At 40.5% G+C, this 17,064-nt stretch overlaps 1 protein-coding gene across 2 annotated transcripts in view; it reads left to right on the top strand.

Moving 5' to 3' along the window:
• LOC140463064 (peroxidasin-like) overlaps positions 1-17,064 on the top strand; it is a 200,236-nt gene that overhangs the window by 108,096 nt on the left and 75,076 nt on the right. For both annotated transcript variants that reach the window (XM_072556721.1, XM_072556722.1), the window contains exons 3-7: positions 6,315-6,386; positions 8,683-8,754; positions 9,592-9,663; positions 10,129-10,200; positions 14,452-14,621. In XM_072556721.1, coding sequence (XP_072412822.1) covers positions 6,315-6,386; positions 8,683-8,754; positions 9,592-9,663; positions 10,129-10,200; positions 14,452-14,621 — 458 coding nt within the window. The remainder of the gene's footprint in view (positions 1-6,314; positions 6,387-8,682; positions 8,755-9,591; positions 9,664-10,128; positions 10,201-14,451; positions 14,622-17,064) is intronic.

The raw sequence follows: 17,064 nt of genomic DNA, 5'->3' as shown, positions 1-17,064 counted from the left end.
TCCACACCATACGTAATCTAATCATGAACCTGTTTTGAGAAGGAAGCCTACATTGGATGTGTCATAGAGATGTATAGCACGGAAACAGACCCATTGGTCCTACTCATCCATGACCAGATATCCCAACCTAATCTAGTCCCATTTGGCAGTACTTTTAGCACATCCTCCTTCTTAGTATCAACCTGTTGGAGCATACCTGTTTCATGCTGTCTTCACAAACAACAAAGTCCCTCTCAAGATTAAATACTGAAGCAAAGTATTCATTTAAGGACCTTCCCTACCACCTCTGACTCCAGGCACAAGTTCCCTCCACTATCCCTGATTGTCCTTACCCTCATTCTGGTCATCCTCTTGTTCCTCACCTGAGTAGAATTCCTTAGGTTTTTCCTTAATCCTATCCGCTAAAGTTTTTTCATGCCCCTTTCCAGCTCTTCTAAGTTCATTCTTCGGTTCCTTCCTGGCTGCCTTATAACCCTCTGGAGCCCTATCCGAGTCTTGCCTCCTCAACCTTAAGTGAGCTTTTTTCTTCCTCTTGACTGGATGTTCTATATTCCTTGTTATCCAAGATTCTTTCACCCTACCATCCCTTCCTTGCCTCAGTAGGACAAACCTATCCAGCACTATCAGCAACCACCACATTTCTGTCGTGCATTTTCCTGAGAACATCTATTCCCAATTTAGGTGCCACAGTTCCTGCCTAATAGCATTGTAATTTCCCCTCCCTCATTTAAATACTTTCCCATACCATCTACTCCTATCCCTCTCCATGACGATGGTAAGGTCAGGGAATTATAATCACTATCACCGAAATGCTCTCCCACCAAGAGTTCAGATGCCTGGTCTGGTTTGTTGCCAAGGAACAAATCCAATATGGCCTTCCCTCTAGTTGGTCTGTCTATTCGTTGAGTCAGGAATCCTTCCTGGACACACCTGACAAAAATTGGTCCATCCAAACTATTTGATCGAAGCAGGTTTCAATCAATATTAGGAAAGTTGATGTCACCCATGATAATAACCCTGTTACTTCGGCACCTTTCCAAGATCTGCTTCCCAATCTGCTTCTCTGTGTCTCTGTTGCTATTGGGGGGTCTGTAGAAAACTCCCAATAAAGTGACTGCTTCTTTCCCATTTCTGACTTTCCCATACTGACTCTGTAAACAAACCGTCCTTGATGACCTCCCTTTGTGCAGCTCTGATACTATCCCTGATTAGCAATGGCACTCCCCACCTCTTTAACCCAGCCCCATTCCTTTTGAAACATGTAAACCCTGGAACATCCAAGAGCCATTCCTGCCCTGTGATGTCCAAGTCTCTGTAATGGCCACAACATCATAGTTCCAAGTACTGATCCATGCTCTAAGTTCATCACCTTATTCCTGATACTGCTAGTGTTAAAATAGACACACTTTAACCCATCACACTGACGGCAACTTTGCCCGATCAACTGTTGATCCCTCCTCACAGACTCTCTGCTGTATCTGGCTGTTCACACCTACTCCATCATCTGATCCATAGCTCCCGTTCCTACGCCCCCTGTCAGTCTAATTTAAACCCTCCTGAAGAATTCCAGCAAACCTCCTGCCTAGGATATTTGTGCCTGTCCTGTTCAGGTGCAACCCGTCTTTTTTGTACAGGTACCACTTCTCCCAAAAGGTATCCCAATGATCCACATATCTGAAGCCGTCTCTCCTGCACCAGCCCTGCAGCCATGTGTTCATCTGCACTCAGTCTCTCTCCTAGCCTCACTAGCCTGTGGCACCAGTAGCAAATTACTACTCTGCTCGTCCTGCCTTTTAGTTTCCAACATATCTCCCTATATTCACTTTTCAGGTCCTCATCCCTTTTCCTACCTATGTCATTTGTACCGAACGTGTACCAAGACTTCTGGCTGCTCTCCGTCTCCCTTAAGAATCCTGTAGACTTGACCGAAACCTCCCTAACCTTGGCACCCGGGAGGCAACATACCATCCAGTAGTCTTGTTTGCAATCACAGACTCTCCTGTCTGTTCCTCTAACTATTGAATCTATTACCAGTATCACTCTCTTATTCTCCCCCCTTCCCTTCTGAGCCACAGAGCCAGGCTCCGTGCCAGACACCTGGCCATTAAGGCTTTCTGTTGGTAGGTTGTGTCACAACATTTAAACTTGAATATTTTCAAGTCCTAACATTTACAAAATATGTTCTATTTCAGGTATATAGAGCGCAAAAACCAAATATTTTAAAATGAGCAACTGCAGACATGCAATAGATTTTTTTTTTCCTTTGTCCACCATATTCTCCTCTGAGATGCCTCAGGTACATTTTTAATACCTATGATTTCCAATGTGCAATTTTGCATTTTATACACATTTTAGGGGTTCTGCTGTTTCCAGCCCCTCATGCATCATGGCTTAAAGGGTTTAAGCAGTGACCTTTTCCCTTTGATCTTTGGGAAATTCCATTGGCAACCATATCTTAAACCATAAATGCTTCAAGGTCAAGCGTTCAGGGGTATTGGAAGTATGTGTCATTTTTCACAGACTTGTCTTTTCCAAACATTTCAATACACTGCTTTAAAAGATGTTCTGCCTATTTTATTTGAAAGATCATAGAATTAAGCAGCATGCTGTGGTCTGTACTTTGGAAATGAATTAATAGTGTGCTATGTTTAATTCTGTGGTTGATTGATGGCCAAATGCATTGCGACAAAAAAAGTCTCAAAAGCAGCTGCATGTTCAAGACTTCATTGTTAATAATGTTAGCCTTTAACTGACAGAAGCCAACTAACACATGAATAGATACAAAAAAAACTGTAAAGCTTCAAAGTCCTTTTCATAAAATGTACATGTTATAGAGACTGTTGTGATCCTGTGGAGTAATTTTAAACTAAAATAACCAAGGTTACTAGACAAACTTCTGATTCACAATTTACTAATAAGATTACATTTTTCTTATAACTTCAACTTTCCACTAATTAGAGTCAATGCAAAATAAACATGAGTTAACAGACAAACAATACTTCAAATAAAAAAGTAATTTAAACATCAAATCATTGATAAAACAAAAATATCTTACACAACCACAAGCACCCATATCACTGCCCACACAAAATGTGAAATTTGTCTTTCCAAGTCTGTTGATTCGGCCCTATCTTCTGAAGTAATGGGTAATGTCAACCAAGCACACCTTCATCCTGGTCAGCCTTGACAATGTAACTTTCCTGAGTTGCTTTTCAACTGACCAATCGATAATACTTGTTCACCATCTGGACTCTGATATAGCCTGCCAGCTCTTTCACATGCCTGAGCTTCTCACATCGCTTTCCAGGATTCTGTCTGCAAGCTCCCAGACAATTCAAGAAAGGAACAAGGCTTGAACAGAAATGGTGGAGGGAAAATCCTTGATGAAGCAACTGAGGATGGTTGGGCCTAAGATACTACTCTGAGGAACCCCAGTGATGTCCTGTGGCTGGGATGCTTGACCGCTAATGATCACAGTTGGTTGACTCCTGCCTTGATGTCAAGGGTGGTCTCTCTCTAGATTTGAGTTCTTTCTTTCCACGGTTGAACCAGGCCTCTGAGTGGATCTCGCAGAACCCAAACTTCACATGGGTGAGCACATTATGGTTAATTAAGAGTTGCTTGATAGCACTGTCACTGACAACTTCTATCACTTGATGATTGAGATTAGACTGACGAGACACTAAACAGGCCAGGTTGGATTTGCCCTGCCTGTTGTAGATCAGTTGTAACTGGGAAATTTTCCACGTTGCTGGGTTGATGTGCATGTTGTTACTGCCCTGGAATGGCTTGGCTATGAACACAGCTAGTTCTGGTATAAATGTCTTCAGAGCTGAAAATGTGTTGCTGGAAAAGCACAGCAGGTCAGGCAGCATCCAAGGAACAGGAGAATCGACGTTTCGGGCATCAGCCCTTCTTCAGGAAGGGCTGATGCCCGAAACGTCGATTCTCCTGTTCCTTGGATGCTGCCTGACCTGCTGCGCTTTTCCAGCAACACATTTTCAGCTCTGATCTCCAGCATCTGCAGTCCTCACTTTCTCCTATAATTGTCTTCAGTCCTATTGTCGGAATGTTGCCAGGTTCTCATCCTTTCTTGTATCTCGTGACTTCAGCTGTTTCTTAATACAAAGTGGAGTGAATCAAATTGTTTCAAAGTGAGCATCAGTGATTCTTGGAAGCTTGGAAACAGATGAGTCATCAACTGGGCAATTCTGACTGAAGATGTTAGCAAATACTTTGTCTTTGCAAAGTGTTCGACTCCCCCATTGTTGAGATTCGGGATGTTTATGGTGCTGCCTACTCCAGTGAGTTGCTTAATTATTCTCTACCATTCACAACTGAATGTTACAGAATTAGAGTTGAGACTGAATCTCTTGGTGGTAGGGTCTGTCTATTCCATGCTGCTTTGGTATGCATTGTAACTTCAGGTGGACTCCTTGTTGATGCCACTGTGCTGCGCCGTCCTGGTAGTTTGTCCTGGAGATAGGATAGGACATACCCAGGGATAGTGATGGTGTTGCCTGGGGCATTGTAAGGTACGATTTCATGAGAGTGACATGCTGTTGTTTAACTAGTCTTTTGGACAGATCTCCCAATTTTGACACAAGCCCTCAGACGTTTAGTAAGGAAGATGTTGTAGAGTCAATGCCTGTTTCTGCTCCAGGCATGTCCTCCTACACTCTTCTTTGCACCAAGGTTTACACCCTGGTATGATGGTAGAGTGGGGGATGTGCCATTAGGTTAAAAATTGTGGTTGATTACAATGCTGCTGCCACTGATGGCTCACATTGCCTCATGGTTGCCCAATCTCAATTTGCTAGATCTGTTAGAAGTCTATCTCATTCACCATGTGATAACAGGATTTCATCCCCAAGAGGACTGTGGTGATCACTCTTACTGACACTGGCATGAACAGATGCAACTATTACCAGTAGATTGGTGAGGATGAAGCCATGTAATTTTTCCCTTCTGTTTGTACACTAATCTCATGCTGCAGGCCTGGTCTAGGGGTTATGTCCTTAGGACTCTACCAATTCAGTCAGTGATGCAATTGAGTCACTTTTGGAAATAGTGCCCCATGCAGACTATATTCTGGGCCCTGCCACCCTCCAAGCGATGTTCAACATGAAAGAGAATAGATTCATGAGACGTGGGGCCACAGATCGTAATTAGCAGAATATTTTCTTGTTTATGTTTGGCCTGATGGCATGAAACTTCATGGGATCTGGAATCAATGTTGAGGATTTCCAAAGTAAAGCCCTCCTGCCTGGATGCCCACTGTATGCCCCCACCTGGTAGTTTTGTCCTGGGGATGGGATAGGACATACCCAGGGATAGTGATGGTGTTGCCTGGGACATTGTAAAGTATGATTCCATGAGAGTGACAGACTGTTGTTTAACTAGTCTTTTGGACAGATCTCCCAATTTTGGCCCAAGCCCCCAGATGTTTAGTAAGGAGGACATTGTAGAATCAATAGAATTGTGTATGCTGTTCCCTTGGTTGATGTGGGTGGTACCTCTGATTTCATTCCTTTCATCAGTTTTTTAAATACAACCTGAATAGCTAACCAGGCCATTTAAGAGTCAACCATATTGCCATAGATGTGGAGTCATATTAGGCCAGGATAGGATCAGAGTTTCCCTCCCTGATGGGCATTAGTGAACCAAATGGGTTTTTGGAGCAATCAACAATGGTTTCAGGGTCACCATCGATTAACTTAAATTTCAGGTGTATTCATTGAACCTATTTTTCCAGAGAATTAGCCTGCTTCTCTGGATGACTAGCCAAGTGACAATAGCAACAGTCTCAATATATTTGTGCACCAGGAGGTTTAGCCTTTCATGGTAAGCTGTTGTTGATGTCTACAGCCTCCAGAAACAAGATATCCTTCCACAGTGGGTGCACACTGCTGGTTATTGCTAGTTTTTACACCTGCCCCTCTAGTTCTGTACCACTCCTTGAAGTTTTGTGTTCTCTCTTGCAAGGGGAGATTGCAGAGAGCTGAGAGTAGGCCACATGCAGGCTTTGAACCCTGGCAATCCACCTCCTGCTACCCAAACAACTTTGACTTATATTAATGATACTTTATTCATTAGTTTGCCTAATTTGAATTTTGGAAATATTGCATTTCTATTCTGTATACGTGCCTTGAAGACAGATAAATTCTGTCAGAACAGAATAACTTTCCGATCTGTCATTTGAGACCCTTACATTATCTACAAATAGTTTTCCAAAATAAAATCCAGTCTTGGAAGTGCATTCAAACTTAATCATTTTTAATGATATCAGTTCACTGATTTCTTTTTCCCTGCAGGCTGCTCAACAATAATCAAATTAAGGGGATTCCACGGCGGGCATTTGAGGAGCTAGAAAATCTGAAATATCTGTGAGTTGACATTTAAAGTACCTAGACATACTTGCTGTGGGTTGCATCTCGTATTAGAAAGCAAATGTGCATAAATATTGTGTTGTGGCATAAATTTATAGATATCTATTTTCAGCAAGATGATATTGATCTCAATGTTATCTCATTCTTTGCGTTTGCTTCACAAACGTAGTGTCCATGTGCTCATTAACTGTGGATAATGTGGAACAGCTACTTCATTGGGCAGCCAATCACCAAACATGATGCAGAAGTGTATCTTGTTATTAAAAGTTGCCAAACACACTGCAAACTCCAGATGTATTTTGTTTCTCTTAAGCTTGAAATTTCAAGTGTTTGAGGAATGCTTATAAATCATGTCTGGGAAAGAGTCCTCAACTCAGTACAATGTATAACTAACCAGTAATGTTAATGGGTTTATTTTATATTTTGTAAAACTGAAACAAGCCTCCTCAATATTCTCTCACATGCTGTAGGAAAAACTGTGAGTTAATAACTATGCTGTGAATCTAAGTGCAGTAAGGTGGACTGGAACTTGAGCACAATATCTTCTCACCTTGCAAGCCCTTGATAAGGGCCCAAATCTTCCAGGCTGTAGACCATTTGAGACCAGACTTGTGACTGGAGAGGAGTTTAACGACCCAAGGGAAGTCTACATGCAATGGCCTGTTTAGGAATTGTCTGCAAAACTTTAACTTCTGACAAGGGCCCATTGCAAATGCCTCCAAACTGAGTTGCAGCTGAAGACAGTTCCAAAGTAATCTGGGTGTTTACCTGTAGACAAAACAATTCTAAGTTAACACTTGGATAACTGCAGAATTGACATCCATATCACTGTCACTGACCACCCTGACAAAATTGGTTGATCACTCATCCCCATGACCTGACTTCCACCACTTATCTACCACCTGTTCTGAAGAAGTGCCAAATCAGGTTTGAAATGTTAACTGTTTTTCTCTTTCCATGGATGTTGCCAGACCTGAGTTTTGCCAGCACTTTGTTTATATTTCTTTTATCACTTCACCCACCTGCCAGGCGGATGATCTTACCCACTTACTGCCTGACCTTTCTAAAACCGCAGCTGCCATGCTATGCACCTATCACCTGAACCAACCTACACCGTGCCCATTCATGCATTTTATGCATTCATCCATTCGCTACCATTCATTGACTCATTAGATCGCTACCATTCAAAATGGATGTTCACACATACCAATGCATATTATGCGCCTCCAAACAACAACTCCTGTGGTCCTATATGCAAGAGTGAAAGGGAATACAGTTCATATCCATCATGTGAATATACTTGTCAACTGGTCTACAATTGGCATAAAGCAGAACATTCATAGTGGAAAAGGAATGGGCGGGGAGGCATACACCAGTCTGGTGTATTGGAGATTAGGAGGTGTGAGCATAAACTTCCTTTTACAAAAGGAAGAATTCATGTCTATGGCTTGTTAGCTGCTGTAGGGATCAAAATCCTGTCGGTTTTGGGTAAAGGGAAGAGTTGAGAAGAACAACACCAGTGTGAAATTTGAGAGGAAATTGCTCTAAGATTCCTATCACTATTATGGTGGGATCAACAATTAGGTTATTGTGGACTGCAGAAAGTGGCAGCATAATTTCAGACAACAGGATGTCTGCTACTTTGACAGTTACAGATGTAATTTTATATTACATTTAGTAGCAGTATATAGTGACAAAAGTCTCCAATTTCTCCTCCAGAAATAAGAGAAAAATCCATGTTTCTGCTGTGAATGTAATGGTAGTTATATCTGCAGTTAAAGCTGAACTAAGTCATGCCATGTTACTCTTAGAATCCAACATACGTAGACATATTTTGGAGTTGAAAACCCTCTGAGGCTGTCAATTTTTACTAATTTTCCAATTTGACTTGTATACTTGGACATCAAGGCACAAGGTGCCGAAAAATGTCTCGAACTAATGACCTGAAGCAAGTGTTAACATTTCTGCCAGACCACCACCTAATTGTTTGAAACTACTCGTCAAAATCAGAATGGGAATTTATGAAATACTCCACAGGGATATAAACAGTGTAATTCTGATCAAATCTATGGTTATCTAACTAACAGTAGAGTGAATATCCATGAATCTCTCTGTTTCAAAGTTCCATTGCACTTCTTTTAAAGCTAAAGTGTGTGTGTCAGGTTCCCAATGAAAATGCATAGTCTGTGAACGATTGTAAGCCTGACGTGAAAACAAAAGTATGATGGATGACTTGGCAGTACATTATCTGATTTAAGATATTGTCTTACAAGCGTTATCTTTTGCTTTTAAGATACCTTTACAAAAATGAAATCCAGACAATTCAGACACAAGCATTCAAGGGATTGGTTTCACTGGAACAGCTGTAAGTTTTAAAATGATCTTTCTGTGTAATGTTTTCATTCATACATGGAATGGATGCACTGCTGGAAAGGTTGGAATTTATTGAACTTTCCTAATTTGCTTTAATGTGGTGGCTTGGTTGGCCATATCGGAGGCAAGTTCAGAGTCAATGACAGTGAGGTGATACATAGTGTTAACAGGGAGACAGCATAAACACATCTGAATGAAAAACTGAAAGACGTGTGGATGCCGGCAATCAGAAACAAAAACAGGAATTGCGGGAAAAGCTCAGCAGGTCCGGCAGCATTTGTGGAGAGAAATCGGAGTTAACGTATTGGGTCCACTGACCCCTCCTCAGAACTAACTGTGATTTCTGTCAACAGATGCTGCCAGAGCTGCTGAGATTTTTTAGAAATTTCTGTTTTTATTTGTAAACACATCTGACGTTGACTATCGCTCCTTTGTTATGAGTGCAGAATTATGGGATTGTTAATATCACGTCTGTATGGAGAAGGCTAATGGTTGTCAGCATTTTCAGATAAATGCCTTTGAAATTACAGTTACATTATATCATGACAGTATTGCCATTATTGTTAAAGAGACCAACTTCGTGTACTTAGTTATGAAGTGAACAGAATTTAAATTTCCCATTGCCATGGTGGAATTTGAACTGTCTGTAGGTCATTCATCCTGGCGTCTATATTACTAGATCTTACCTGTTGAGATAAAGGCCATTAGGTCATTTCAAAGGCAATTGGATGAACATTTCTATTGAAAGATAACAAGAGTTAGCCCGACAATGGAATGACCATTTCTTTTACTGCAGTTATATAATCAAATTTTCTTTTCCCTCTAACAGGTATCTTCACTTCAATAATATAGAAGTGTTAGAATCTGAAACTTTTACTGACCTTCCTAAACTTGAAAGATTGTGAGTACAGCCTCTTGATGCAAATAATTTTTGCTTTTTTTTCCAAAACTGATCATTTGGAAACAGCACTGTGCAAACAGCTTTAAGATGTCTAATGTCCTTGAGCTTTTGATCTAACAAAGGGCTTTGAAATTGCACCATCAGTTATCAATGTACAAATATTTAGCACATTATTCTAAAAGCTCCCCTCTGCTCTTGTCTTGCAGTCATTAAAATGAACAATGAATGACCTGTTTAAAATAAATGAATAATTGCTTGGTGGGATAGTGGAAGTGGGAATTTCTCCCAGACCCTGAAATGAATTATTTAAGTTGAAAACTGAGAGCCTTCCAGCTAATTCCTGAACACTACAATTGTCTCGAACAACATTTGATTGTAATTCTGAGTTGAACATAAAAAGGCAACAGCTGTTGATCACAAACCAACTAATACTATTTTTAAATCCATGATTCTTTAATTTTGCAGGTTCTTGCACAACAATAGACTATCAAGAATACATCCAGGGACTTTCCACCAACTTGAATCATTGAAAAGACTGTAAGTAACATTTGCTTAAGTAACTGTTGTGAAATTGAGTACATTTGTATTCAAAGTGTTTTCCTACTTGAATTGATTTGCTGTGTGCCAAGGTGAAGCACTTTGGAGTCTGCCCTTCTTACATTACAACCAAGCTTTCAAATGAGCAGTGCCAGAGGAGAAACATGAGCACACTATTTGAAATTTGAAATTGAAGGCTTATACCAAACAATTCAAAAGCAGTATGACTGTATGGTTGGAACAGGAGTGACTAGCACTGTTACCAGCATAACACAAAACAAAGTCAGTGGTGGGTAATAAATGAAATCATTGGTGTAGACATGGACAAATATTCTCTTGTTACCTTCTGGTTTTGATTTGGTTCCCAACCAAAACATGGGTTTGGAAATTGCTTTGTGTCTATTGACAACACATTCCCAATGCACACTTCTCCTGTTCAGAAGGACAAGCAGCTACATAGGACCGCAGCCACGTGCAAGTTCCCCACCAATTCTCTCTCCCTCCTGAGTTGGAACTATATTGCATTTCTTCACTGTCACTTGTCCAAAGTCCTGGACCTCTTTTCTGAATGGCAGTGTGCCCACACCTTCGGCTGCAGTGGTTCAGGAAACCAGTTCACCACCACCTTCTCCAGGAAGGTGCACCCACATTGGATGAAGAACAAACAAGGAAGAAATTGTTAAAGCTTTCCCACTCCAAAACCACTGTGTTAACAAAGATGGGTATGGATTTTTCAATGAGATGCTGAATTTACACAGCTGTTGGTCAAACCATGAAGAATAGAATTTCCTCAGGATTTGCTGTTACTTTGCCAAGGTGGATGGAAACCCAAGAGCAATTATATAAATGCAGTTTCTCCAGGTTTGCTATCATTTTACTGCATTATGGCAAAAGTTTAGGAAAACCCAAAAATCTCAGAAATGCTGAGTATTAACTACAGAAAAGTGAAACCTGAAGCTATGGGGCTGATGTTGGAAGTGACTATCCATGGATAATGGGGATGAGCATTCTCCTTTTTGAGTAATCTGTAGTACTGTGGCTGAGTGTTCTGGGATGTACTGGCATCCCATGTGACAGTATCAGATGAATATTTGCTTGATCTAATCATGGGTGAAGTGCCAGAGGACTGGAGAGTGGCTAATGTTGGCTTTTTATTTAAGAAAGGCTGTAAGGAGAAGTCTAGGAACTATAGACTTGTAAGTCTGCCAGTAGTGGTGGATAGGTTGTTGAAGGGGATACTGAAAGATAGGATTGCTATGTATTTGGTGAGGCAGAGATTGATTAGGTCTAGGCAGTATGGTTTTGTGTGACGAAAATAGTGTCTCACAAGCATGATTTGAGCTTTTAAATGAAGTAACCAAGATTGAGGAGGGCAGAGCTGTAGCTATTTTCTGGCTGGACTTTAGTAAAGCCTTTGACAAGGTTCCTCATGGTAGACTAATTATTAAAGTTAGATCACATGGGATTCAGAGAGAACTTGCCAGTTGGATACAAAATTGGCTTGACGGTGAGACCCAGAGGGTGGTTATGGTGGAGGGTTGTTTTTCAGACTGGAGACATGTGACCAGCAGTATTCCATAGCGATTGGTACGTGCTACACTGCTTTTTGTCACTTATATAAATAATTTGGATGAGAATTTAGGAGGCTTGGTTCGTGAATTTGCAGACAACACCATAATTTGTGGCATAGTGGACAGTGAAGAAGGTTATCCACGATTACAGAGATCTCGACCACTTGAGTCAATGGGCTGAGGAGTGGCAGATAGAGTTTAATTTGGATAAGTGTGAGGTATTGCATTTTGGTAAAGCCAACAAGGGCAGGACTTATACAGTTAATGGTAGCGCTCTGGACAACGTTGTAAAATAGAGAGACCTAAGGGTTTGGGTATATAATTCTTTGAAAGTTACATCACGGGTAGATATGGTAGTTAAGAAGGCGTTCAGCACGCTTGCCTTCATTGCTCAGACTTTTGAGTATAGAAGTTGGGATGTACAGTTGTAGTTATACAGGATATTGGTAAGGCCTCTTCCAAAGTATTGTGTGCACATCTAGTCACACTGTCATAAGGAGGATATTATTAAATTGGACAGGGTTCAGAAAAGATTTACCAGGATGTTGACAGGAATGGGGGGTTTGAGTTAAAATAAGGGGCTGGGGTGTTTTTTTTCAATGCAGCATAATGGATTGAGGGGAGAGGTGACCTTACAGAGGTTTATCTATGGCCCTCATGATTGTGAGTGGGGGAAGTTCAAAACTCAGGACATATTTTTAATGTGAAAGGAAAAAGTTTTAAAAAAGGATAAGAGGGCAATTTTCTTAAAAAAAGGAATGGTTAGTTTACAGAATGACCTGCCAGAGGAAGTGGTGGATGCAGGTACAGTTACTATACTTAAAGACATTTTGAACAGATACACAAGTAGGGAAGATTTGGAGGGACTAGTTTAATTTGGGAACATGGTTGGCGTGGACTAGTTAGAGCGAAGGGTCTGTTTCTGTGCTATATGACTCGATGACTCCTACTCCATTTTATTTTCACTGGAACCTGGAAAGACAGTTGGCTACATGCCCACCAATTAACTGGGTTTTATATTTCTCTTTTAAGTCTGGTTCCAGGAGCCTGCATCCACAAACCATTTCCTGGTATTTATGCTGTTAAGTTCAACTTCTGTGGAGCAGGTTAATTTGTAAGCTCAGTTTTCCTTGTGTTTACATGTCTGCCAATGTTTCATGTATTTTAAGTGGCTAGCCCGAGCAAAACCAATAGATTTGCTTTGGTGAACTGCCATGCGACATGTCAGTGGGGAGTTAGCAGGACCAATATTGCAGTACTGTAACAGTAAAGCAGCATAGACAGAGTAGAAATCCCTTGTTGGGAGCACAACTATTGTCATTCCCTTTACTTAATCAGCTCTGCAAAGAAAACGCTATCTTTGTTTAGCCCAATTTGCACTAATATATTCACTAAGTGCCTCAAAATTGAAGTCATGAATCTACCCTCAGCTACAGGTTTAGATGTGGTGACAAGGCAATAGAAATCTTTCCTGCTGAGCTGTTTTGCGAATTGATCCACTATCTGTCATTGACAGGAGGGTTTATAAAACCTACACAATCAATTATGCTGACTAATGATCACAGTTCATCTGTTGTGGAAAAAACAAGCTGTGTATTACTCAGCACAGAAATTACAAAACTTGGTTAAAAGTGACTAAATGCAAAGTTGCAAATTTCTTTGTCATATTGCCATCTGTTAATTGAGTAAATGGATCTTTTCATGGCTACACTTCAGGAGTTGCTATGAATTTGAGTGTAGCCTTGAGAATGGAGCATGTGGGTATTTAATTTGTATGACAAGGCTGTGTTCACTATGGGCTAGATTTGACATGGAGAAAGTGGGCCCACCCACTGGCTGAAAACTTACCAGGAAAGCCCACCTCCACCGGCCGCAGAAGCCACAACCTGACTTTATGATCATTTGGGGAATTAATTGCCTGAGATCATGTCTCTTCCTGATGTGGGAGGATCAATCAGATGTGCAGCTTTGCTTGGGCCAGTCATAAAGGTCATATTGGGAACCAGCAGATGGGGTGGATCCTTTTGTTGGTCTGCTCCCCATTAGGCACAAGAGGAATGCCACTCCTCCCCAAGACTGCAGCAAGGTTACCATGCTCCTCACTGATTAAAACTTAATTGGCCACTTAAAATCCTCAATTATCCAAGGATGGGTGAGCCACCTGACACTTTCCCAATGGAGATGGGTGAATGGTGAGTGCAGCATCTCTCACGATTTCATGCCCATCACTCTCGCCCTCTCCACAGCCTGCACTGGGGGCGGGTGGGGGGTATAAAATTGTGGCCTGCATTTGCTTATGCTTAAGCTTCTGGAGGGCAGGTTATGGAAGAACAGCCAGGAAAACAATGGACTGGATAAGGCTGGATGTATTGCTGATATTCTTAATCAGGATTGATCCATCAAAGAGAGAAGTGCTAAGCGCTCTTCCTGAATGTCAAGGTGCACTAAATTGAAACAAAACCAGCAAATATAAATATGCTTCTTAAAAAAACAAGATTTTAAGTTGTGCATGATATTCAAGTGGGATGGAAATTCTTTATGACATGATTAAATCTTCAAAGATGTTTAACAAAAATTGGATTATAATCTCATGAGTACACACTCACTAAACAATTTACCTGTGTAGCCTATGAACTGTTCTCTAACTTTGTAATATTTCTTTTATAATTGTATTTTATAGTCGCTTGGACTCCAATTCACTGATCTGTGACTGTGAGTTAATGTGGCTGGCAGAACTCCTGAAGAAATATGCTGAACATGGTAACGCCCAGACAGCTGCTACCTGTGAGCATCCCAGTAGATTGCAGGGACGGTCGATTACAACAGTAACAGTGCAGGAGTTTAATTGTGGTAAGTAAATTAAATTGTCTCCATTATTTTGTTTTGTTAACTAATCACTATCCTCTGGGTTTCTTCATGGATGTTTGCCCACAGGGAGAGGGAGTACAATAATTGGTGGGGGGGTGGAGCAAAGCAATCAGTCAGTCAGTGTAACACTCAGTCAGTTACACTGAGTGAATGGATTCATTCAGCATAGTGCGAGTTGGAGTAAGACTTCAGGAACACAGCATGAGGCTGACATTTATGCAGCAATGGAGGGAATTTGACGAATTGAGAACCTTGAGCTGAGGCCCAAAATGGAATTGTAAGAGCTGAGAGCAAGTTCCCACTGGATCTATAGTGAAAGTGGTCTGGAGCTGGGACATGGAGTAGGGACATTTTAGACTGAGACAGAGATTGGTGAGAGTTGCAGGATTGCTTGATTAATTTTTGTTATATATCACTAATCTGCAATTGTAGTAACTATTCACCTGATATTAAAGTTAGAGCAAAGTTTGAAGTTCAAGCTTTAATCTATTGCTGACACAAGGAGATAATGTGGAAGTTACCTTGACAGAGTACTTGTACTGCAGTAAGCAACTCTGGTTTTTAATCTATGTTTCTCACCAAATGGCAGGGAGCTTTGAGCCATGATCATTGAATGCAGAAGGAAGGTGGTTTCAAATGTTTATGGAGGGTCAGTAAACAGAGGGTTTTCTTCATTCTGCATACTGGGAGACTTCCTCTGCTACCTGCTCATCTGAGTTGACATATTGTGGGGACACTCATCAACTGAATTCCTGGATACTGTATGCAAGAGACAGTCTGGATATAAATACCCCTGGCAAATTTTCAAATGCAATAAAAGCAATTGAATAGTTTAGGTTTGATTGTTTTATTGTGGATTATAACATTTTAAAAATGTTTTTATGTACATAATTTCCTAGAAAAAAAGATGGTTGCTAAAAAGCTTTGGAAACGTTATCTTAATACATTGTAAGTGGAACATTTGAGTAAAGATGTTGTATAAGAATACTGGAGAAAAAAGGAGAATTTGATAATTTCTAAAAAACCATGAAAGGAAGAGTACCCAGGGAATTTACAGGCATCAGTAGTGGGTAAATTAATAAAAATGATTCAAAAAGGAGAATGTTTTAGGCAAAAACTAATGTGATAAGTAGTGAATGTGGCTTCGCAAGTAACAGGTTTTGCTGACTATTAGACTTTTTTTTGAGTATAGAGCTAAGTTAGCTAATCAGATGAACTTAATAGGTTTAAAACCTTCAGCAGTACATTTGATGCAGACATTGATTTTTCATGTGATAGAATGATTTGAATATCAGAAGAACTTTTGGACTGCAAAACCAATGATTTAGTTGGTAAAGCAACAGTAGCTAAGTCCAGATGTCAAATGGATCTGTTCTAGAATCATTGTTTTCATCGTATGTTAATGATTTGGAAGAAATTATGCTATTCTCGAAGTCTGCTAATGATTTAAAATTTGGAGGGTGTATAGTAAGAAAGAAACAGATCAGGTGCAGAGGGATCTGTATAGCTTAGGAAATTGGACAAGAAATGTGTGGGATTGGTTAATGTAGAGCAAAAGGGAATCTACAAAAATGGGGAAGATAAACAGATAATGATGGTACAGAAATAAATGAATATATTCTTAAGGAGAAGAATCTGTTGCGGATTCTTAAATACAATACAATATGCAGGGTTGACGAAAAAACAAAGCATGTTCTCATCAGGACATGCCAATTAATCTTTAAACATTTGGTGCATTTCACCTTCATTACAGTGTGCATTAGCGTAATAAAGGATGATATCTGTGTCTCGACTTGATTCAGAAAAGTGCAGGAAAGTTGAAAACCCAAGTTAACTTATCCCATTTAAGAGGATAAGCTAAAGTTACCAGTTATTGATAATTAACATAACTTGAGGCAGGAGGAGTGTGCTTTATTATTTGATAGCCTTGTTTCTGATCTTTAACTTTGAATCTACTTTGTTGCCTGAGCCCCATATCTTTTGATTCACTTAGTCTAAAAACCATCTCCCTCATTCTTGAATATGCTAATTATCTGAAGACACATTGATCTCTGGGGTGGAGAATTCAAAAGATTCACAGACCTCTGTGACCAACCCTTGATTTGAGTCTATGGCCCCAATTTTCATCTGCAGTTAGGAGCATGAAGACAGGATGTTTCCCAACCTCTCAAACTTTACCTGGGAGAATAATTGGCCTGGAAGGTCAAGTTTTTGTTCTAGGATGGCAGGTTCCCTGAAGTGAACTCCAAAGCATGAGTTTCTTGCTGTGAAAGCAGTCTGCCTCCATGCACGGTCCTGTACTGCAGTTCAACCAAAAAGGAATGGGACCAAAAATGTCCCTCAAACCCTCACCCCTGTTATTATCAAATATGGTCTGAAGGTATGTCAGAGACCTAATGGTAAAATGGGACAAATGATGGATGTA

Source organism: Chiloscyllium punctatum, chromosome 37 (genome assembly GCF_047496795.1).
Source record: "Chiloscyllium punctatum isolate Juve2018m chromosome 37, sChiPun1.3, whole genome shotgun sequence".
NCBI classification, from domain to species: Eukaryota; Metazoa; Chordata; class Chondrichthyes; order Orectolobiformes; family Hemiscylliidae; genus Chiloscyllium; species Chiloscyllium punctatum.
The sequence above is the reverse complement of the archived record's forward strand: the minus strand, read 5'-3'. Positions and strand labels throughout refer to the sequence as shown.